The 22,821-nt window shown below is 61.5% G+C and overlaps 2 protein-coding genes across 3 annotated transcripts; both read right to left on the reverse strand.

The window, feature by feature from the left end:
* Window positions 1-206: 206 nt before the first annotated feature.
* Window positions 207-6,001, reverse strand: TRAF4 (TNF receptor associated factor 4). The gene is made up of 7 exons (XM_054847500.1): window positions 5,791-6,001; window positions 3,054-3,105; window positions 2,619-2,723; window positions 2,384-2,545; window positions 1,919-2,080; window positions 1,690-1,845; window positions 207-1,285 (listed from the first exon to the last, which is right to left on the reverse strand). Exons 1-7 carry the CDS (start codon window positions 5,931-5,933, stop codon window positions 653-655), a joined length of 1,413 nt encoding a protein of 470 aa, XP_054703475.1. The 5' UTR covers window positions 5,934-6,001; the 3' UTR covers window positions 207-652.
* Window positions 6,002-8,011: 2,010 nt separating this feature from the next.
* On the reverse strand, window positions 8,012-21,746 carry NEK8 (NIMA related kinase 8). Of its 2 annotated transcripts, XM_054847976.1 has the most exons (15): window positions 21,483-21,746; window positions 20,885-21,090; window positions 19,607-19,839; window positions 18,884-19,015; window positions 18,486-18,694; window positions 17,981-18,060; window positions 17,240-17,421; window positions 16,853-17,003; window positions 15,744-15,820; window positions 14,451-14,568; window positions 14,003-14,153; window positions 13,607-13,770; window positions 13,226-13,384; window positions 12,893-13,051; window positions 8,012-11,227 (listed from the first exon to the last, which is right to left on the reverse strand). In XM_054847976.1, exons 1-15 carry the CDS (start codon window positions 21,527-21,529, stop codon window positions 11,199-11,201), a joined length of 2,097 nt encoding a protein of 698 aa, XP_054703951.1. In that variant the 5' UTR covers window positions 21,530-21,746; the 3' UTR covers window positions 8,012-11,198. The 2 variants fall into 2 exon arrangements, with proteins under 2 accessions (XP_054703951.1, XP_054703949.1); XM_054847974.1 differs by lacking the exon at window positions 21,483-21,746 and having other exon boundaries at window positions 20,885-21,304.
* Window positions 21,747-22,821: the final 1,075 nt, after the last annotated feature.

Genomic DNA, 22,821 nt, shown 5'->3' on the forward strand with positions numbered 1-22,821 from the left:
CATCTGAGCCCGTCTGCTGCCAGGATGTGGGTCAGGGATTACCCCCCTCCGTGCCCCCCAGCCCAGCCCTGGCTCTCCCTGTCCCCAGCACCCATGGCCACACCATGAACACCCTGTGCCGGCGGGGTCTGGGGACAGGAGTCCCCCCCCATCCCATCCCATCCCATCCCTGGCTGGGCAGAAGAAGGATGATCAGGCAGCCATAATAAATACAAGAAAAGTTTATTGAAAAAGAGCGGCAGGGAGCAGGCAGCGGGCCCCGGCCCGGGGGTAATAAATAACAACCGTGCTCCCGGGGGGCACCAGCTTACAAAATATGGCTCTGGGCAGCAGGGTCCCACGCAGTCCCCAGCGAGGCTGGCAGGGACTGCTGGTGCCCCAGTGAGGGGCTTGGGGGGCCCAGCCCCCCGACACCCCCGGGCACCTGAGAAGGGGCTGCCCTGGGGGGGCAGCTGGGGCTGCAGCGGGGTCCCAGCCCCGGGAGGGACACGGGGGAGCAGCCCCAGCCCCTGCCTACCTGAGAGCCGCCGGCTGCTGTCACAGCAGCATCCCCAAGCCGGGGGCACCGGCTGCGGGCAGGGGCTCAGCACCAGCTGGGGTACCCCTGGGCGGGCACCCGGCTCACGTCCTGTCCCCCCCAGGGCACTGGGGCTCAGGCCAGGATCTTCTGGGGGATCTCCACAGAGGCTTTGATGAAGATGGCGTTGTCCCGCACGTAGTTCCGCTTCTTGATGTCCTCATGGGAGATGAACTTGGGGTAGCCGAAGCCCAGGGTGCTCTCGTCCAGGGAGCTGCGTGAGGCTCCCGGCTTCTGGAAGTTTTTCCAGTTGGGATCGGGGTGGAAGGTCTCGGTGATGTGCTGGGGCTTGGAGAGCGAAGGGTCGCTCTGATCCAGCAAGGAGAAGGTGACGCGGTAGGAGAAGGGCCACTCCAGCAGGTTGTCGTACTCGCCCGGCAGCACACGGATGTAGACGGAGAGGTGGCTGCTCTCCCCGCTCCCATTGCCGTTGAGGAAAGCCGAGACCTGGAGCTTGTAGCCGTACTTGTGAGTGTAGAAAGGGGGGCTGAAGAACTCGTAGTTGCTGCGGGCTTTGGCCTCCTGCAGCTTGCGGGCATAGTCGGCAATCTTCCAGATGAGGGTCCCGTCGCTGCTCACCGACAGCTCCTCCACATCCCGCCGCAGCTCCAGGATCTCCTGACGCTGCCGGCTCACCAGGGCACACACCATGCCCAGATGTGTCTTGGTGCTCTCCTCCAGGTGACGGCCCATGGCCAGCTTGGGGCACTGCAGGAACAGCAGGACCGTCAGTGGGGGGGTTCCGGGGGCACGGGACAGCGTGGGGACACGAAGTGGGACGGGACAGGAGAAGGATGCCATGGGGATGTCATTGGAGCATGGGGGTACTGGAGCAGGACGGCACAGGGATGCTGTGGGGACACAGAGGTGGCATGGGGACACCTGGTCGGGATGACATGGGGACACCTGGGTAGCAAAGTGACACAGGGGTGAGGCAGGACAAGGAGGGAGGCACATGGATGGGACAGAGCAGAACAGGGACACCACAGGGGACAGGGCAGGAGAGGTGTGGGGATGCTGTAGGGCACAGGCACACCATGATGGGAACGGCACAAGGATGCCGGGGTGGGATGGGCACAGGGACACCGGCACAGGGCTGGGGACGCACTCACCCGGTGCTTGCAGCCAGCGTCCTTGAAGGGGCACAGCAGCATGGCAGTGTTGCAGCTCTCCTTGAGGTGGGTGGGCACATCCTCCCGGGCGATGCTGGGCGTCCCGCACTGGTTGGGGCAGGGCACGGGGTACCGGGGACACTGGTACTGGTGGTTCTGGGGACGGAGGGTGGCTGTCAGCCGAGATCAAGAGCCGGCGGGGCGAGGGTCCCCGTGGGCCCTGTCTCACCTGCATGGTGTCGAAGACGAACTCCTTGGTGCAGTAGGTGCAGGGCTGGGTGCGCTTGGGGCACTCGGCCAGGGTGTGCTGGGACAGCAGGCGCCGCATCATGCGGGCCCCGCACTTGTTCTCGCAGTACACGCTCTCCTGGGGACACGTGCCCTGGTGGCCCTGGGGACCGCGGCAGAATTGTCACCCTCCGGCTGCCCTCACCAGCCAGCCCAGCCAGGGATGCAGTGCCCCCCGCAGCCAGGCTGTGCCCCCCATAGTGTCCCCCACCCAGGCTCTGTCCCCATGGTGCCCTGCAGCACATCTAGGTCCCCACATGGCACCCCCTAACCTGGCTACACGCTCCGTGGTGCCCCCAGTCAGGCCATGCCCCCATGACACCCCTGCCAGCTGTGTCCCCCCATAGTGTCCCCACCACGGCCATGACCCCCCCACCCCAGCACGGTGCCCCCCGCCAGCGCTCACCTCAAAGGCCTCCCCGGTGAAGTCACTGGCGCAGAACTCGCACTTGACCCGGCGCTTGGGGCAGCCGTGCTGGACGTGCTCGGGCAGGTCGCGGCGGCTCAGCTTGGCGCTGCACCGGTTGGGGCAGGGGATGACGTTGAAGCCGCAGGTGCCGAGATGGGCCTGGGGGTCACAGAGATAGTGAGGGGGGGCCGTGGAGTGCAGCCTTGCCCCCCTCCATCCTACCGGACCCTACCTGGAGGTGCTTGATGAGCCCGGTCCAGCGGCAGCCCTCCTCGCTGTGGATGCAGCGGATGGCCAGGCTCAGCACCTGCGCCTCCAGCTCCGGGTCAGGGTAGATCTGGGGAGGCAGCGCCGGGCATCAGCATCCCGCACCAGGCTGCGGGGGCACACGGACCCCCCACCCCAGCCTGGCCGGGAGCCACAGGCACCCTGCCCGGGGCCGGATCCCCCCCCGCCGGCACACGAACAAGCACCCTTTGTTGGGAGCCAGTTTCCGTTCCCCGGCCCTGCGGCACAAAGGGCTCTTGCTTCCGCGCGGGAGGCTATGCCAGGCTGGCACAGCTGTGCCAGGTGGGTGTGCGAAGCCTGGGACCGGCCCCTTGGTGGGGGGCACAGGTGACAGGACATGCCCTCGGAGCGGGGTACCCCATCCACGTGCCAGGCTCACCTTGGCATAGTCCAGGGGCAGCTGGTCCTCTGGGCACTTGAAGACACCTTCGCTGTAAGACACAGAGAGGTGTCAGGATCACTCGGGGATGGGGAACAGCACGTCACTGGTGACACAGCCACGATGTCCCATGGGGTCCCCGCCATCCCACCCCAGGACATCGGCGCTGCCCTTCCACCGCTGAGTGCTCACCCCGTGCCAAATCCAGCCGTGGCCATTGGGGAACCGCAGCTCTAATCCTGCTCCATCTGTCTGAGCTGGGAAATGCCCCCACCAGACACCCCCCCGGGCAGCCCCCCCTTCCCCCCCCCCCCCCCCGAGTCCAGCACAGCAGCCACAGTCCCCAGGGGCCTGGGCCAGCCGCCACGAGCGTGGCACCATCTGGAGCCCCGTCAGCCCCCTCGCCTGCCCTGGCCCCCCAGGATTAAGGCAGGGTGCAGGCGGCTGGCCAGGAAAGGTGCTGGCGGGGGCCATGGGTGCCCACAGCCCCAGGTGCTGGGGCCCGGAGGTGGGGGGGGGGGTAACAGCTGGGCGCCAGATGTGCAGCCCGGACATGTGGCCCTGGTTTCTACAGGAAACGGCCCCACCAGCCACCACGGTGAGCCAGGACGGGGGACAGGCAGCCTGGCCCTGGAGGGGTGCCTGTCCTGCTGGGCCCCCAGGATGGGGTGCTCCTCCCAAAAGCCGTCCCCAAGGTGGGAATGGCCCCGCTCAGGTCCAGCCTGCGGAGGGGCAGCGTGGGGTGCAGGGACAGGGATGGAGCCAAACAGGCAGCCTGGCCCGTGACACGGCTGGCCAAGAGCCACCATCGCCCCTGGCCCCCACGACGCCATGCCGAGGGAGAGATGAGGGTGGCACCCCACATGCCATCCCCGATGGACATCGAGGTGGGAGGCCATGGGACACACAGCAGGGACTCCAGGGCTCTGGTCTCCCCGAGGTGGCTCTAGATGAGGCCACGCGGTCGCCCTGCCCGCGCGCAGCCCCTGTGCGTCTAATCACCGCGCGTCCTTGGCAGGCGCTGGCGCAGCCTCGACCGGGGCTGCCAAGCGGATGCAAGATGGGCGTGACGGAGCCAGCAGTGCCACCTGGCACGTGCTGACCTGGGATGCCCGGGCACGGCGCAGTGATGTGCCATGCGGTCACCATCCCTGTGCTGGGGTGCCAAGTGATCCCCAGGAGGACCAGCCCCGTGCTGCAGGGTGTGATCCCTGGGGGACACGGCCACATCCAGCCCTGCCACGTGCCCGATGTTTGCAGTGGGTGTTTCTGTGGGAGTCACCAGGCACCCGCAGAGATAAGCTGCACCTGGCCGGGGCCAGGCACCCGGTCCATTTTGGGGAGCCCACGGCTGTCATCACCCCACAGATGGCATCACCCCACAGATGGCCTCGCCCTGTCACCTTTCCAGGGGCAGCCGGCCCTGCCTACACCCCGTGCACAGTGTTGGGGTGCCGGGGCTGGCAGGGAAGCGGGACGGCAACCCAAAGCCAGCGCCTAATCCCCGACAAAGCCTCCCCATTCCTCACGCTCGGCCGGGCAGGGAATGTGCTGAGGCAGCGCCCGGGGGGACCGTCCTTGCCTCTGACCTTCGCGGCGTGCTGGGGTGCAGCGAGGTGATGGGGTGGGAGAGCCCCAGCACCCTCCGGCACCCACCCCAGCACCGTGGTGGGGCTGGATGGCTCAGCCCGTGCGATCCCCAAACCTGATCCTGTGCAAGATGGAGGGGGGCTCAGTGGGGGGACCCCAGCGTCCGGCCGCCCTGGTAGAGCCGAGGTGCCCACGAGGTGGATGTAGGTGCGGAGCAGAGGCGCTGCCTGGCACGGGCCCTGGGGAACGCCCGGTTTCGTAGAAACCGGCCCACGGGGCCCCCGGCCCGGGCAAAGGTCGTCTCGGCGGGGTGAGGTGCAGCCGGAGGCAGCAGCAGAAACCCGGGCCCGGAGTGACACTCGGTACCGCCGCACACCCGGCCCGGGAGGCGCGGACACCCCCTCTCCGTGCCACCGTGGGACCCCCGCACCGGGCACGGCGGCCAGCAACCGGGCCGGCACGTGCCCCGCGGGCAGCCCCGTCGGCTGCCGGTACCTAGGCCGGGGCTGCCAAACCGCGGGGGGGTGGGAAGGGGCTCCATCCCCTCGCTCCCAGCGAACACCCACGGCCGGGGTCGCGCTCACCCGTGGGCGCGGGGGTGGCCGGACACCTCTTCCCCCCCCCCCCGCCCCCGGTCGCTTCCTGCGGCGGGGCCGGGGCAGGAAGGGGTTAAGTACCAATCTTTGCAAGCGCTCGAAACTCGCCGCTCCGGGCTTCACCCGGCCCTCCTCTTCTTCCTCCTCCTCCTCCTCACCGAGAGGGCCCACGGGCCGCTGCACCCCGCGGGGCCGCTGTCACATCCTGCACCCCCGGGGCACCCCCGGGACACCCCCTCCCCGGCCCGGGGCACCCCCCGGAGCACCCCGCACTCCCTGGCCCGGGGCATCCCGCACCCCCGGGGCATCCCGCATCCCCTCCCCGTCCTGGGGCACCCCACACCCCGGAGCACCCCGCACCCCTCCCCGGGGCAGCCCGGCGTGCAGGGCGGCCCCGCACCCGGCAGTGACGCCCAGGGCCGGCGGGGAGGGGAAAAGAGGAGCGGGGGGGGCGAGGAAGCAGCCGCTGCCCCCCGGTGTGCGGGGCTCCGGATCGAGGGGTGACGGGGGGTGCTCCGTGGGGCGCAGCGTGACGTCACGGCGGGGCTCACCTGAGGAACTCCTGCAGGCAGGTGTCGCAGAACCGGTGACCGCAGGTGGAGACGCGGACGGGCTCCCGCATGGGCTTCCCGCAGAGCGGACACAGCACCCGCCGCCGCGGCCGCTCCAGCAGCTTGTAGTCGTAGCCCGGCATCCCGCCGCCCCGCGCCCCGCTCGCCTCCTCCGCGTCCCGCTCGGCTCCGCGCTCCGCGCCCGGCTCCGCCCGGGGGCCGGACGGGGCGGTGGAACCGGCCTGACACCGCCCCGCGCCCGGGGCCGGGGCCGGGCACCGCCACCGCCTCCCGGCCGGGCTCCGCCTCCCCGCCCCGGGGGCTGGAGAGGCCCCGACTCCCCGGGGACTCCGGGAGCAGCGCCTGGGGCACGGCCCCTCCGGGGGGATGGGACCCACCGCACCGGGCACCGCCACCCCAGGGGGGGTTTGGGACCCACCGCCTCGGGCACAACCACCCCGGGGGGTCTGGGACCCTCTGCTTGGGACTCATCGCATCAGGCACCACGACCCCGGGAGCCTGGGGAGCATCACATCATGTACAGCCACCTGGGGGGCCTGGCCACAGCCTCCCCTGGCCCAGGGCTGGGCTCTGGGTCCGGGGTGGGGGCACGCACTGTGCTGTCCTCGCTGAGCCTGCGTCCCCTCCCTGGCAGCGCTGGCTCAGCCGGGGGTGCCCCAGGGGTACCACAGTCCTGCACGTGGCCCGGAGCAGCGAGGCCTGGGGGGACGGCTCCCACACCCCCTCCTGCCCCAGGGAGCAACCTGCGTCCCAGCCACAGCCCACAGAGGGGTCTGAGCTGGGCAACAGTGGAGCAGGACGTGGAGGGGCTGCCCTGAGCCCCCCTCATGTCACAGCCACGGGGACAACACATGCTGCTGTGGCTTCATCTTGGTCAGAGCTCATGCCCAGGCTGCAGCCAACAGCAGCCCTTCAGCCCGTGGTTTCTAACTTCCTAGCAAGAGCTTGGAGGAGGGAGAATAAAAGAAAAATCTGTCTGGCTCCAGCCCCCACTTCACTCTTTCAGAAATCGGAGCAGCATATGGGAGTATTTGCCCCTTTCCCTAGAGATGGAGACGAGCAGATGACAGGCTGCGAGCATGTGTTAGTCCCACCAACGCACGCTCCAGCCAGCTTCCCATTAAGGGCGGCAGTTGCTCCAGACCCAAATGTTAGCAGTTTTCAATTAGCAAATGGCAGAGGAGAGGGATTCCTGGGGGACACGCTAAGCAAGTCAAGCTCTATCACTTGTCACTCAAGGAGCTCACGTTACTCCTCTCCCCGAGAGGCTCTGCTTAAAATAAAATCCTCCAGCAGCCCGTGGGGGGAAAGGCAGGCAGCCTCCCTACTCTTGCTGCCGGAGCCGCCAAGAAAGGGATGGGTGGCTGATTTCTGGGGTCACCCTGAGGGATAACAGGTTACCCTGCCACGGCCCGAACTGCAACAGGGCTTTAGCTCCTGCCACCCAAATAGCAGGGAGGCTTGTACCAGCGGACATCGAGTGCGAACAGTCACTGTGGGGTGTTTTCCAAGGGATGTGACTAGCTGGCAGCCTGCTTGGACGGCAGAGAGCAGCGAGCTAAACTTTAACCAGCTCCCAGACAGCCCGGAGACCCAATGCATGAAACCAAATGACAGTGTGCAACCGTACAGAGAGCAGGGGGGTGCACCGGGCCCCTCCGAGCTGTCACAGGGGCGGCAGCCTGGGGTTGAGAGGCTCCCAGGCCGGGTTCACTCAGAGCTGTGATCCCCTCGGGGCAGGATCTACAAGCAGCCCCGCTGTCCCTCTGGTTCTGCCACTAAGTCACAGCACGCCCTGAAGCCAGGCTCGCCTGCCAACAAGAGAAAGGCACTACCCCAGACACCCGCCCTGTCTAAAAACCGTCCCTGGACACCGCTACGGGACCGGGTGCCAGCCAAAAGGATCAGCATCCCGCGGGGCGACGGGACTACCCGGGCCTCTCCCACAGAAAGCACAGAACACATCACTCCTGCAAGCTTAGAAAGCATGCGTCTCCGATGACAGGCATGAAACAGAGCTGAGTTTTATCACTATTTACTGCTTCTCTTTGATGTTTTAAAAATTTTCTTTCCTAACCTCACTAAAGAGCATCTCCGCTAATTAGCCAGGAGCTGACAAAGCCATCAGAAGGCGCTGGCTGTGCCGGCAGGACGGCTAGGAGGTGTCAGACCCTGCAAACAAAGATCCCCTCCTTTTCCCCTTTCCCTAATGAACACCCTCTCCGCACACACCACCACAGCCAGGCATTTGTCTCACACAAAGGCGACGTGCAACCTCCGGGCAGTGTCATTCCCTTTGTGGAGGCGATATGTTCTCTGTCCCCTGGGACGGGTCAGTCCTTGAACCCATCTGGGCTCGGGGAGGCCTCCTGCCTTCTTCCCCTGGCCTCTCCCTGCCCTGCACCCCTGCTCCATCCCTCAGCCTTGCATTTAACTTAAACTGGAGGGACAGTAAACAAACGCTTCGCTTCTAAAGAAGTTAAGGTGGAGCATTTCGCCCCGGGGGAAAGGAGCGGAGAGAGTCCTCTCCCTGCTTCTGGGGACTCGTGCCCAGGGAAGGCGGCGGGTAAGGGGAGCGAGGCACCTGGACAGATGGACGGCAGCTGCACCTCCTGCCAAGCCTCGTGGGAACGGGGATACAACCACGACAGAGTGCCAGAATCGAATCAAACCAGCTCCGGGATCAGCAGGAGGTTCGGGCTCTTTCCTGCTGACAGCGATGGCCCCAGGTCAGCGGGATCTTATCGGGCACAGGAACAGGGATGGGCTTTCCCTGGGTGACAACGACCAGAGGGGATCTGCAGTGGCCAGGATGCACAAGATGGGACCAGGCAGCCTCATCCCTGCATCACCTCTCCTACCCTCTCCCTTCTGGCCCTGCCTTCCTTAGCAGGAAGAGCCATGGGGACGCGGCTGATCCACCACCAGCTCCACAGGACGCGGGAACAAAACAAGGGAGAAGCCCTGAGACCTGCAGTTTTCATCGGGAGCTTCTGCAGGGAAACAAAGCAGCAGACGTGAGGAATGCAACTGGCCTATTTGCCCGGGCTGCTCTCTGCCTCGGGCAGCACGGACGTGCCTCGGCTTGTCGTTTCAAGAGCTATTGTTGCTCGGGGCTGGGGGCCTCTTTGTTTCCTTTACCCTTTCGCCAGGCTTGGTCACAGCCCGGTATTAAATTATTCAAATAATCTCGCTGGGCTTCACAGCTGAACTCCTGCACCGAGCGCACAGGCTGCAAAATCCCGAGGGCTCCAGCCCTCACTGCGAGCTCCCAGCCCAGCACAAAGCACACTGGTCCACACTGGTTGCCCCTGCCTGGAGCAAAGGGTCCCAACATTCGAGCCAGTGACACCTCCAGCCCCAGCACTGCTGTGCAAAAGCATTGTTAAGCCATAAAAACCCACCTAACACCAGCACATCAGTGGGAACAGGGTGGGGTTGCCAGGAGGCTCACCTGGAGCAGGGAGAGCCCAGCTCTCCGGGCTGCGCGTCCCCTGGAGCGGTGGCATTTTGGTGCCACCATTGACAAGACAAAGGGTGGCAGAGACCTCTGTCCTGCCTGCCTGCTGTCCCAGCCAGCCCTCAGCCCTGGCGAGGCTGTAGCAGGAACGCCAGTCCCTTCTTATGGGCGAGGGGAGCCCCAAGGGCTGAGCACAACACAGAAATCTGTTGCTGTAGGAGCCGGTGCTGCCAACAGCTCAGCGCAGGGAGGACAGTGGCCCTGAGGGGCTTCGAGTCAATTTAACCCAGCCCTGTAATTACCCTGGTGCCCAGGATGGTCTGGGAGCAGAGAACACCTTCCCCTCCACCAACACCAGGCTGCCAGAGCCGTCCCTGTAACCTGCAGCACAAGGCGAGTGCCAAGGGACTGGCAAAGCCTTTGAATTCAAGTCAGCTTCCTGGGATAGCAGGGTGTAACCGCCTGAAAAGGCAGCTCCACAAGAAACAAAAACGGCAGGGAAAAACCCATGCACCCACCCTGCCAGGAGCCAAACAGGGAGGCCGCGTCTGCAGTCAGGGCTGCACACGCCTCTCCTGGCTGGACGGGACCTGCTCCTTCCCCCAGAGCCTGGGAGACGAGGGAGGAAAGAGCAGGAGACCTGCAGAAATTCATTACCTTTCGCATGACAAGAGGGATCAGTCGGCTTCTACTAGAGACCGGTGAGGTTTCCCTCATTGAAAACAGGAAAGAATCACAAAAATAATTAGAGAGATTTCATCTCAGCCAGCTTATGAAAGCACTGACTTTATACACAACAGATTGGCAACAGCACAAAGATGGATGTGAAAGGCAAGAGCATTTGCAATGTCAGACAGATCAGAGACAGAAGCTCATCAAAAAATGGCCCAGGGCAGATGTAAGTTAAAAAAAGAAAAGAGGAAAAAAAAAAAAAGGGAAAGGAAACAACCCTTCTGGAGATAAAGAATGTAACTCCTGCCTGTGACATGGTGATATGCCCCCTCCTCCCTGCAGAAAGAATCCCTGGTGAAAACTCATCATCTCCCTGGAGAGATCTGGGTTAAAAAACTTCAATTACTGACAATTGCTTGCTGTGTTTTGCTGCCTTCTGCTAGCTCAGCTGGGAGCCAGTGAGCTGGTCAGCAGCAGGATTTAGGGGCCTGAGGACAAATGTCAGCTGGAGGATCCTCTGGTGAGCTCCTGGGGCCAGGGGAGGCTGTAATTAGAAAGCTCCAGGCAGCATTTCGGGAGAGCTAGCCGGGTTGTGCCGCACAGAAAGGCTGCTCGCGCTGGGTTCGGCCAGCCGTGCAGGCCAGGACCCTTGAAAGCATGATGAACAGCTCAACAAACGGGTGAAACGTTTTAAGGGGGGGATGGGAAAGGACAGGCTTCTCTAATTAGAAAAGAGGTTTGCACTTAGTCACCCAGTGTAGCGCCTGGGGCCCTAACTCCAGACACTGCTGTGCAAAGGCTGACAGCTCTCTCAGACACCAAGCTGTCAGCCTGGGCTTTGTAACCAGAGACAGTTTCCACGGGGGAAAATAACCTCTGTGCTCCTCACCCTTCTACACAGGCACTTCCAGCGGGAAGGGGCAGAGCCCCAGCGCGACCCCAGTTAGGCAGTACCAGAGCTCCAGGGACGTCTGCCCCACGGCACATCCAGGCCAGCACCTCTCGGGCACTGGAGGTTCGCAGCGACCCTCGTTGATTCAATAAGTGAGACCAGCTCCGGTTCCATGGGAACCATCGTTAGGAGCTCCCTGTTTCAGACTGCTGCCTTCGGAGTGCAGCTGAGGAGCTTCCAAGTCCGGGGACGCAGGTCCAAGCCAGGCTGTAGCAGGCAGCAGCAAGGGCAGGCATGCCGGGCGGCTGGGGGTGCCTCCGCATCTCTACAACGAGGCTGGATACGGCCCCTCTCAACTCAAACTCACTGGGATGGTGACTCTTCCACGGCAGCTGAAACACAGAGGGCAAGGACCAAGAATAAGCCGCAAGCCACCATGTCCATGAAGCTACAGGGAGCAGCGCTCTGCCCCACGTGGGCCAGGTACCCAACAGATGGGCACTGCAATCCTTGTCCCGCGGCCCCCAGGAAGCCACTGCAAGGCCTCAGTAGTGACACAAACAGGGGGCGATGCCCAGCACACAGAGCCCAAGCAGGAGGAAATGCAGTCTCTTGAGGCTTGTGCTCTCCTCCTCCTTCTCTCCAGCACGCCTGGTTTCTCCCAGTTATTCCTGTGTTTGCAGTGGGATGGAGAGAAGGGCACAGCAGCGGCCTCACGATAAAGTGGGCAGAAGCCCAAGTCAGTCAAAAACAGTGTTGGCCACACGGGAGGAAACCGCAGAGTGGCGCAGAGCTGCCACCCCAAAGGTGGAGCACCGCTCGCTTGTGCCAGCACCCTCTCTGGGCCAGATCACAGCCAGAGCTGACAGCAGCAATGACATCAAACATGTCACCGGTTCTTTTCTCTCTGGAGAGGTTTCCAGGCAGACTGAGCTGCATGAAAGCCCAAAGTCAGATCTCGGCTTTCTACAGAGCTCTCAATGCTTTTTGCACCCTGGTCACTAAGGGATGCTGGAGCAGGTGAGGCTGGTGCCCTGACACCACTGCTGCTGAGCTTGTACTTCCCGTACTGGGAGGGAAAGTCGAGGTTTCGGACAGAGAGACAGCAGCAGGGCTACGTGCTCAGTCCCTGCTTTTACAGTGCTGCAGGTGGGAGCCCACAAACCAGCTGCCACGAAGCGCAGGGTGACTCTGGCAGCGGAAGGATAGAGCAGCCTGTAGCCTTCCTGCAGAAACAAACCCCTTTTACTCCCATGACAAATGCCCTGCTTGTTCCCAAGCCCATGGAGTCGGCCGTTCCCCGTCCCCTTCACGTGGCAGCGCACATCACGTGAGAGCTCGGCACTCGCAGGGCAGGAACGGGAGCCACGGCCGATTCCACTGCAGTGGGGCAGTCAGCTGGGCCTCCTCCCCTCCGGGGTGTAATTAGCCTCCTTGAAGTGGGCTGGGACTGGAATCCCTCAGCCCAGCGCTGAGGCCATAATCAGCACAGCAGAGGAGGAAGAAAGGCCCCTCCAGCAGTCTGGGCCAGGCTCCCATCGTACATCCAGGCAACGGAAGGGCAGGTCACACCACGGGCACGTTTTAACCGCGCAACGATGCTGCCTTTGGCCCAAGCAGAGAGGAACCACAAAACCATTCGCTATCTTTTCCAAACCACAATGGAAAGCCAGCAGCCAAAATGACGCCTCAAATCTCAGCTTCTATTTCAGCAGCATCAATTAGAAAGCTGCTCTTTTTGGATACTCGGTGGACCGCCAGCACACCAGCTCCCCACCGACCGCAGCTTGGCCAGCCCACCTGTCTGGGAGTGCATGAGACTGCCTCTGCCGTCTCTCTGCTCCCCTAGCCCAGTGGAAGCGGGAGTGTCACAGTGCTGCATAGCAAAAGGGGAATTTTTATGGGCTTCAAGTTATTTCTATTCATCTACAGCTCTAGAGGGACTAGAATAACACAGAGCTTACATGGCAGGGTTACTCGGTACAGCTTGAGTCACAAGGCATTGTGTCTGGCTGGGCCCTCACGGCAGGAATCACACTAACGAAGCCTCTACTCACGCTTTACTGCCAGCAGCGTGTTCCCGTGGCAGCAGGCTACGGAGGTCACCAGGTACGGATGCGTCTCCTCCAGCTGCACTGGCTTTGGCGCTCCCGTTTCCTCGTCCTTCCTGCCCAGGCGTCCCCTGGCTCCTTTCCCCCATGTGCACACCTCGCCGTCTGCAGAGGAATATGTACACCTTGCTGCACACAGAGCCCACCAGCAAACAGGCCTCCCGTCTCCCTGGTACAGCCCTGGGCTATCTCCATGGCCTGCGTGGGCCACAGCATGGACTGCAGGCAGAGGAAAGCCAGGGCCTGCTGTAGCCAGGGACACAGGGGCTTCAGCCTCACCTGCTCCGATGGCCACAGTGAAGGCATCCCCACAAGCCACCACGGTGACCTTCATTGCCTGGAGCCCCACAACCAGGTGGGGTACGCGGCTGTTGCGGCAGGAGTTGGTGCCCAGCTGCCCGTGCTGGTTGCTCCCAAAGGTGTAACACTGGCCAGAGGCTGACAACAGAGACAAGAGAAACAACTGGGTGTCCCCCAAGGATGAACCGAAGCCCCTGAACCCCATTGCTCTCTACCATGCGGAGCGTCCTGCTCCACAGAGCTCCAACGTCAGGAGCAGGGTGCCTTTTGAGCCTCTCTGAGGCCTCTGCCCATGGGAAACAGAGGCAGGACAGCGAAAATGCAGGTCCCCCCTCAGGGATTTGGGCACACACCCCTCACCTGTGACTGCAGCCGAGTGTGCTGTACCGATGTCAGCACACACGATCGGCTCTCGGTTCAATGGGGACGACTGGGCACACGTGAACATGGTGGCCTCTTCCACCTGGTCCTCCGGCGAAGGCTCCTCTGCTGATCTGATCTGATCTAGGCCCAGCTTGTTACACCTGCGCGGGGAAAAGCACAGTTCAGAGGTGGCCCGATGCAGCCTGGCACAGACACCCCAGGGACAAATCCTGCCCTAGCATAACCACACCAACAGCAGTGAGACGCTGGGAAGTAGGATCACACGGAGATGTCTTCTAGAACCCCTTGGTCCCTCTTCCTGGGCTGGACAGAGATGGACAGGCCCAGGAGGCTGTAGGCAAGCTCTAGAGCACAGACCCTCACCTCTCTTACCTGTTGCTCCCACAAGCAAGAATCTGGTTCTTCACTGTGAGGACCATGGAAGAATCGATGCCGCAGATGACCCTCTGAGCCTCGTGCTCTGGTGGGACTGTGACCTGCTGGGGGGAGTTGTGGCACTCCAGGGTACCCAGCCCAAGGCGACCTGCAGGAGGAACAGAGCAGGGCACAGCTGATGGCAACACACGAACTGAGCACACCCCTGTGAGCAACTGCATCGACATATAGTTGCTGCAAGAGCCCAGCCTGGGACCTATTGCCACAGAAGGCAGTGAAACCCAAAGCATGGGGGCCCTGGTATGCGGTGAAGCAGCTGCAACTATTCCACACCCACCTAGCCTGGCACATCTGGAGAGCACTGTGGGCAAGCAGGGCCAGCGAGGGGAGTGGGACCAGGCAATGGAAAGCACAAGCCCTGTTTTGCAAAGCAGACATCTCTTACCATTATCCCCCCTGCCCCAGGCAAACACTTCCCGTTCGTTGGAAACCGCCAGGACGTGAGATGCGCCACAGGCCACCTGCACCATCTCGTAGCCCAGCAGGGCCTCCACGATCTTGGGCTGGCAGGGGAAGAGCAGCAGCCGTCAGCCGAGACCTCCCAGCCTGCCCGGCTGCTCCCATCCTTCCCACCCAGCCCCCCCAGTCTCAACACAGCGCTGGCAGCATCCCAGTTTTCATCCAACACAAACACCAGAGATTTTTTTTTTTTTTTTTTGTTCCAAACAGTCTTCAAAGGGTTTAGAGACTACGTGCACATAGCACAGAAGATAATGCAAACATCTCTGGGGCAGAAGAAAGCAGCCAGCACAACGGTTTGGAGAGGGAAAAGGTTCAGCCGAAGGGTTGGGATTCGCCCCCCTGCCCATGTGGGGAGTGCCAGGGGCTGTTAACGCACGCTCTGAGCAGGCCGGGGCTTGGTGCAGGATGCGTTGGCTGAAAGGCTCTCGTGCAGAGGTGCTGTGAGCTATTGGCTACACATTCGTTAAGGTGTGGAGAGGCCAGGATCTCCACATTTTGCCCAGCCCCTGCTGTGACCTGCTGTTAGATCTGACACCTCGCCACAGCAAGTCTCATTCTCATTATCTTCTTCAAGTGAAAAGCACCATTTGTTGGGACCTGGCTGCTGCTCCCAACTGGTCTCCCCGCCCCAGCAATAAGCACCGAGCAGCTCAGCTCTGGACGGAGCAGGAACGAACGAGCCAGCTGACCACAGTGACAAATGGCACCAGTCCCCGGGCTCGGCTGGAAGCCATCGGCTGCTGCCACATCCGAGGGCAGGCGAGGAAGAAGCTGGAAGGGAGCAACGAGCCCTCAGCCCTAGTGTTCTGAGCCAATCGGAAACACACAGCTCTTCTTTAAATACTGGCTCTTTTGAAAAATAACTTTTCTCAGTGAACCTTGGCAGCTGCAGGCCAAGAGTGAAGCAGGCAGGTGTGTGATTGGAGGCAGCCTCCAAGCTGGGTGCCTGCCAACAGCAACCACAAGGCAGCTCTTGACTTCCCCCACGCTCAAAGGGATCATTGTGTGTGTGTGTGGGGGGGAGACAGAAAAAGAGAGGCAGGTTGGGTCTTTTAAAACCCGCGGTGACAGGGAGAGGAGGGGGAGGGAGTCAGATGCCAGAGCATGCCTGGGATGTACATCCCTGGATCTGGGATGAGCCCTCTCACATGGAGCAGAAGGCATGATCCATCCTCTACCCTGGGGAAGCAGCACGCCCAGCACCCTCACGACAAACCTGGCTTACGTCCGTGAAGTTTCCATGCCCCAAACAGCCATTGCTGCCACTGCCGAAAGTCATAATTATCCCCCTGTCTGGAAAAGCAGAAAGAAGTCGTGTTACTGGCACACGTGAGGCCCTGCAAGGTGCACACGATGGGGCTGGCCGTGGCTCCCAGGACAGCAGCTCTGCTTGCACCCACTCTGACTCATAACTTGCCGGGGGGACGTAGGCCTTCAGTGACCTTCCAGAGAGCAGCAGCCTCGTTGTGCTGCGGCAACTCACCAAACAAACAGGAGATGATAGGAGAGTCCCGAGATAACATTATTGCAGCTGTGTACGCAGGAGCTGCTAACTCCACGGTCTGTCAAGGTGTTAAATAAACAGAGGCTCTCACTGAGCAGCCACCCAGCAGAGGGGTGGCAGGAAATGCCATGGAGAGGTAGGACAAACACATGCCTATGAAGTTTGCCAGTTGCATATCTGTTGTTTGCTGCCCTGATCTCTGGCAGAAAGTGCAAACAAAGCTTCCAGAGGACCATTGGGAGGGTTTTGCTCCACAAACATGGCCTCAGGCTGGTGCGTGTGCTCCCCTCCCAGCCAGAATGCCTCCAGGTCCACTCTGAGAGGGCTTCAGACCCTGCCTTCCTGTGGCTGAGGACAACTGGCCATGCAGGAGCTCACAGTGACTTCTCTCTGCAACAACAGTCACCGCTGGTCACTGCTTATGTCTGCGTCACACTCACAGAGTACGTGACAGAGAAAGCCTGAACTTCCCAGATGCTCCTCACCGCAGTCCTCACTGTACAGGTCAGGTCCGCCTTCAGGTGACACCAATGCAGCCAGCACAACAGATAGAGGAGATTTGTGGCCCTCCCCACACGAGACAGACCTTTGGGACCAAGTTGACCAGTGTGGCATCACAGGAGGACCACGCCTGCCATTTCTGACCCCTTCTTGATGTTACATGACAGGCCACAGAGGCTTTCGTGTCACCCCAACCCAGTGCATCCCTCAGGTTCCTCTCCAAGCAGGGCTTCCCAGGCGGTCGTGCCACATTTGCAAACCAGCTGCCGGGCAGAGGGGTCTGGGACTCAGCCAGGAGAAGGCAGGAGGCAGCAGCTCACCTGTGAGGCAGGCTGTGAAGAGATCACCGCAGGACACGTGTTTGATGGTCACACCAGACTGGCCCTCCAGAAAGCGGGACACAAACTGAGGCTGGAGCTGCTCGGTGGCTCCTGGGAGAGAAGGGCCTCCCGCAGCACCCATCGGGGGAGCCTGGCAGAGAGAAGCCATGTCGGCTGCTGCACCTTCGCACAGCAAGAGCTGGGCTGGAGAATTCAGATGAGACCCTTCCCACAGGCTTAGCAGTGTCACCGGCACCCTGGACTGGACTGCGGTCCTGGGGGACACAGCGCCAGGGCCTACACAGTGAGCACAAACGTCTCCTCCTCAGAAATTGCACATCTGAGGCTTCCACAGCCACTGCCTGCCACAGGTTCCCCGTCACTCACCTCCCACATGATGAGCCGCCCCGATTTGGTGACCCCAGCCTTTTGTGTCCTGCCAGCAGACACCTGCACCACTTCAGTGTTAAGCATGGGCAGGCGGAGCGGGGTGGTGATCCCGCTCCCCCAGGTGTAGATGGATGACAGCGGAGGAGGGATTCCTGTCCGGGCTGAACCACCTCGAACACCTATGGGTCAAAGAGAAATCATCAACGCATATCCCTGACTCTCCTCCCAGAGGAAAAGAAACAACGGGAGCCAGTCTGGGTGCCAGCAGAGTGGCCTGCCAGCCAGCAGGGCCAGACCAGTGCTGGTCCAAGGCTGGCAAGGGGCTGCTGGGGAGCTCCCAGCCAGGGCTGAGAGAAGCACATGGGAACAACTCCTTGTGTTTCATCCCAGAATTGAGGGAAGTGGCATCACGGCAGCTCTAGCCTAATTGTTACTAGTGCCAGCTGCATTGCCCTGCGCTGGGACATCCCCGCTCAGCACTCCCAGCTGGTTCCCAGCCTTTGCTGAGAACAGCAGAAACTTGATTCAAGGGTTTAAAACCTAGAAGAGGCAGCTGGAGAAGGAGCACTGCTTAGTCCCCAGAGCTGAGGTACCCATAGGCTCCTCCAGGGCTCAGGGAAGGCAATGTCTCTTAACCTCCTCTCTCCAGAAGCTCGAGTGCCTCTCTGACCCCCTGGCATCCAAAGGAGAGGGTCCTTCCAAAAGAAACTGTGTTGAACACACCGTGCCAGGACTCACCCCTCGGTCTGGCACTGCTCACTCGTCCTCCTGTGCGGCTGTGGGTCACTGTTGGCACTGGAGCCAAGGGTTTTTCAGGCCTGCCAAAGCAAAATCCAGTCCTTAATGTCAGCTCTTCCCCAGAGGTCCTGCAGAGCTCTGGATCACAGAAGGTCTGGGCAGAGCTACAGCATAAGCCATGGCTGAATAGCTCACAGAATCGCCTCGGTAGGTGCTTTAAACCACCTGAGAGAGGGGAGTTGGCATCAGTTCACTTCCCTCTGAGCTCACAACTCTCTATTCACTGTTACTGCGATGACAAACCCACACCTGCCATGGCACCTGCCGTGGCCCGGAGCCAGAGGGCCAGGCTTGGCCCGCAGCAGCTGCACGTTGGGTAATGCAGGAGAGCTGCATGGGGACAGCGCTCTCTTCGGAGCTTGTAACAGAGGCAGTGAGCTGGTCACACACGCTGTGCGCTGTGGCAGCCCCTCCCAAGGGACACTAAGGCAGCAGTATCACTTGCCTTCTCATTTTGACACTGCCCACATCAGTGTAGAGGTTCAGAAGAGGCCGAATGCAGATGGCCTGGGCCATGATCTCATTCAGCTGGGGTCGCTTGGAAGGATCCAGGTTCAGCATGCTGAGGATGAGCTGGCGCAGGTCGGGGCTATATCTATCCGATATTGGGGCAAACGTCCCGCTCATGATCTTCAACACTAAGGCAGGAAGATTCTGGAGAGAAAACAAGAGAGAGACATACAGTGGCTGGGCAGTCAGAGGCGAGGCCGAGGAGCAAGACGTTCTCAGCACTGCCCTCTGCCTTCACACCCCCAGGCTCAGTGAGAGTGATCCAATCATACGTTTTCAGCTCTGCAAGAGGCCACGGCTCCCTGCGCTGCACGTAAACCATATCCCCCTTACCGCAGCTTCGAAAGCCCTCTTGAGACTGGCGAGTTCGTACAGCACACAGCCCAAAGCCCAGATATCACTCTTCTGGTTGTAAGGCTTCCCTTCGCAGAGTTCTGGGGAGATGTAGCACGGAGTTCCCACAACCTAGAAGAGACAAAGAAATCTGCCATGATGCTGTGAAACTGGGGCAGGGAGGTGGAAAGAGAAAGGCTCAGATTAGAGCCCAGTGCGCAGGCTGGCTAGAGCCACCAACGAAAGCTTAGTGGAGCTGGGCTTTTGTTCCCTGGTGTCAATGTCTGGCTGACAATCTCAGTAAAAAACACGAGGATTTGCCTTTCTGGTGACCTCCCTTACACATACAGAGATTACCTCTAATTTTGCTCCTATCCACTTGAGAGAATCAGAGCCCAGAGCAATGAGCGTGATACAAACGTCTAGTCAGATTAAACCGGGTAGTGAATGATACTCAAGTCTCAAGCAGAGAGAGAAGATTAAGACAATGCAGGACGGCGGGGCACAGGCAGGAATTCAGTTGCCAAGTATGTGTCAGACGAACCTGCAAACACTACTCCTCCCACTGTGACAGCGGGAGGAACCCTGCCTACCCTCACCAGTGGGCCCAGACACCCCATCCTCTCCCAGGCTTGGGCAGGCAGGTCTTGGGCAGCCAAGTCCAGAGTTTCCAGCCTGCTGCCATGGTGGTAAGTAGTTCCCCTGCAAAGCCAGGCCACTCACCGTGTAGGCTTTACTCTTGCTGCTCAAGATTTTGGAGATGCCAAAGTCTCCAATCTTGACAATCATGCGATGTTTGTCCAAGAGGATGTTCTGAGTCTTCAGGTCGCGGTGCAGGATCTGCTTGGTGTGGACGTGGTGGAGAGCCAGGAGGATCTGCACGAAGAAGTGCAGGATGGTGTCCTCATCCAGCAAGGAGTTACAGCGCTTATGAATAAACTCAGCTAGCGTGCCCCCTGCAAAGAACAACAAAGGGCTATCAGCAAGGGTGGCTGCACAGGGCAGCGCAAGCCTGGCCTAAAACCTAGGGGGATTTAGCCACAGCGTCTTAACAAGCCAAGCACATGGGAAAAAGCACATCCTGGGGGGATATGCAGCACGTCCTCCAATGCTCCTGAGACCATGCGGAGAACAATGGCAGCACAGTTGGTGGGACGAAGAAACAGCGAGAGAGAAGTTACTGTTGACATATTGTCAAAGGCAGCAGGAAAAGAGATGCTAAAATTACAGCTCTTGGAGGAAGACATAAACCTCAATGGCAGAACAAGATAAGCCTGTTCTGCAAAAGAGAATTCTTGCAGTCCGAGAGGCCACGTGGCACGGAGAGGCCCCTATCGAGAAGGGGAAGTCCAGGTTCAGGGCTCACATACAACTTTTAACAAACCCTCATGCAACTGTTGATTTCATCTTAAACTCCACAGCAAATCTCGTTAGAAATCACGCCTTCCCACACAGAGCTGTGGGACCAGCAGTGTGGCTGAGAGCTGACACAGGGAAATGTATGTGAAACCTAAGCCAAGGGCAGATGGTAGCACACTTATCAGCGACAGAGGTGTTAGAAATCTCTTTGTTTTGGATATGATTAGCAGGCATAAGGCATATAATCACAGAATCACAGAATGGTTGAGGTTGGAGGGGACCTGGGGAGGTCCTCTGGTCCAATCCCCTGCTCAAGCAGGGCCACTGACAGCTGGTTGCCCAGGACCGTGACCTGTCTTTTGAATATCTCCAAGGTTGGTGACTCCACAACCTCTCTGGGCAACCTGTGCCAGTGGTCGGTCACTTGGCTCATGGTCAACCTGGTGTCCACCAGGACTCCCAGATCCTTTTCTACAAAAATGTCTGTTCAAGAGAGATGCGTTTGGACTCTTTGGGGGTCCAAAGCACAGGATCTTTACAAGGAGCACTACATGGAGCCACAGCAGCCCAACCCAAGGAGAGCTGAAGGCTTGGCATCCCCTGGACCTGCTGAGGAACCAGCTGCGGGAGATCAGGGCCCACCTGGGGCGTACTCCATGGCGATCATGAGCGCTTTGTCCTCCAGGAAGTTCTCGTAGTACTCGATGACGTTGGGGTGGCTGAGCAGCTTGAGGACCTGGCATTCATTCTGCGCCGCCAGCCGCTCGTCCTTGCTCATCTGCTCCACCGGGATCTGCTTCAGGATCACCAGCTTCTGGTCGGCCTTGCGCAGGCACAGGTGCACGATGCTGCGGGGATGGGATAGGGCCCCAGTGTGGGGGGACAGGGCCTGGCCACCACTGCTGGGGGGACACATGGCCCCTGTCCTCCCCGTTGCCATGGTAACAGGGCCTGCAATTCCCCCCCTCCCGGGGTGTCACACCCCCAGTTGCCGTGTCACCCCATCGCCATGGCAACAGCCCCCCCCCGTCCCAGGGTGCCACAAGCTGGTTGACCACCGCGTTGCCATGGCGACAGAGCCCGTGCGCCTTGTTGCCATGGTAACGCGGCCTGCAGCTTCTCACCCCGCGGTGCCATAGGCCCGGCGCTCCCCCCTCCCGCGTTGCCAGGGTAAAAAGGGCCTGGAGAACCCCCCTTCCCCCACACCCGGTGCCCGCCGGCGCCCCGGGGCCGCCCTCACCCGAAGGCCCCTCTCCCCACCACCCGGATCCGCTCGTATTTCTCCATCACGGCCCCAGCCGGGCCCGGGCTCTTTCCGTCTCCATGGAGACACTTCCGGGAGCCGCTACGGCGGCCGCGGGCGGACGAAACACCGCGGGCCGCGCCCGTGTCCCCCCCCCCACCACCATGGGTTAGGGCCTGCGGGGGGGACACGGGGCTCCCTGCCTCGGCCGGGAGGGAGGGTAACGCCACCCCAAAGCGGCCTGTCTAGGCTCCCCGCTCGGCGGGCACCCCAGTGCCACGGGGAGCCAGGCTCCCCTTGGGCAGCACCCTGGGATTGGGGTTTGGGGTGCCCTGGGCCTGCCGCCCCCAGGCTGTGCGGTTCCAGCAGGGTCCCCCGCACCCCCAGAGAGCGGCGGTGCCCGCAGCGGCCTCCTGCCCCACAGCCCCGACTCTGGGGGAGCACCCATCCCGGGGCTGTGCTGCTGTAGGGCCAGGCACGAGGGGCCCCGGTCCCCTCTATGTCCCCCCCCCAAACCCGCTTTAGACCCCCATCACCACGAGCACCCGTGGGGCCGGCCGTGACGGCATGGAAGGGGGGGATCCGTGCCCTGCACCCGGGGGGGGCTGCCCCTGTCCCGGAGCGGGGACAGCGACAGCGGTGGCAGTGCCACCCCCAGGCCACGCCACGTGGCCATGCTGCCATCTAGCGACACCGAGCCCGGGTCACCGGGGGTGTGGGGGGGTCACATCCCCCCCGCGCCAGCCAGGGCCCGCTGTCCCACACCGGGGTGGGGGGAGCAGCGATGGGGCAGGACCCCCACGCAGCAACCAGCACCCAGCCGTGTCTCGGCGGCCACAGAGCCGGCCTCACCCCGCTGCCACGCTGATATTAGGGGGCGCCTGTCCCCCCCGCCCCGCTCCCCTCCATGTCTTCGCGCGGGCTGTTTGTGGGTGCTCGCTGCGCACACCCAGCTGGCAGCGGTCCCAGCCAGCTTGGCGACTATTTTTCCAGGGCACGGTGGTTTTCCCGGCACCCCCACCACGCCAGGCGCTGCAACCACCCGGGGCAGCCACGCTGTTCCTCAGGGACACGCGCACGGTGCCCGGGACACGTGTGCGTGCAGGGCCCGCACCAGCTGCGCAGTACTGGGACAGATGTGCAGGGCCCAACGCAGACGTGCACATGCTGCACCCACCCTCCTGTGCTGCTCAGTACAGACATGCAGTGCCCTGCACGTGTGCAATACCTGACAGCCACGCTTGCACACACACACACACCTGTCACACCACGTGTGCGCACAAGCAATGCTCAGCAGGAACAAGCGCGACACACACGTGCAACACCTGGCAGAGAC

This window comes from Grus americana, chromosome 19 (assembly GCF_028858705.1).
Source record: "Grus americana isolate bGruAme1 chromosome 19, bGruAme1.mat, whole genome shotgun sequence".
In the NCBI taxonomy this organism is placed as follows: Eukaryota; Metazoa; Chordata; class Aves; order Gruiformes; family Gruidae; genus Grus; species Grus americana.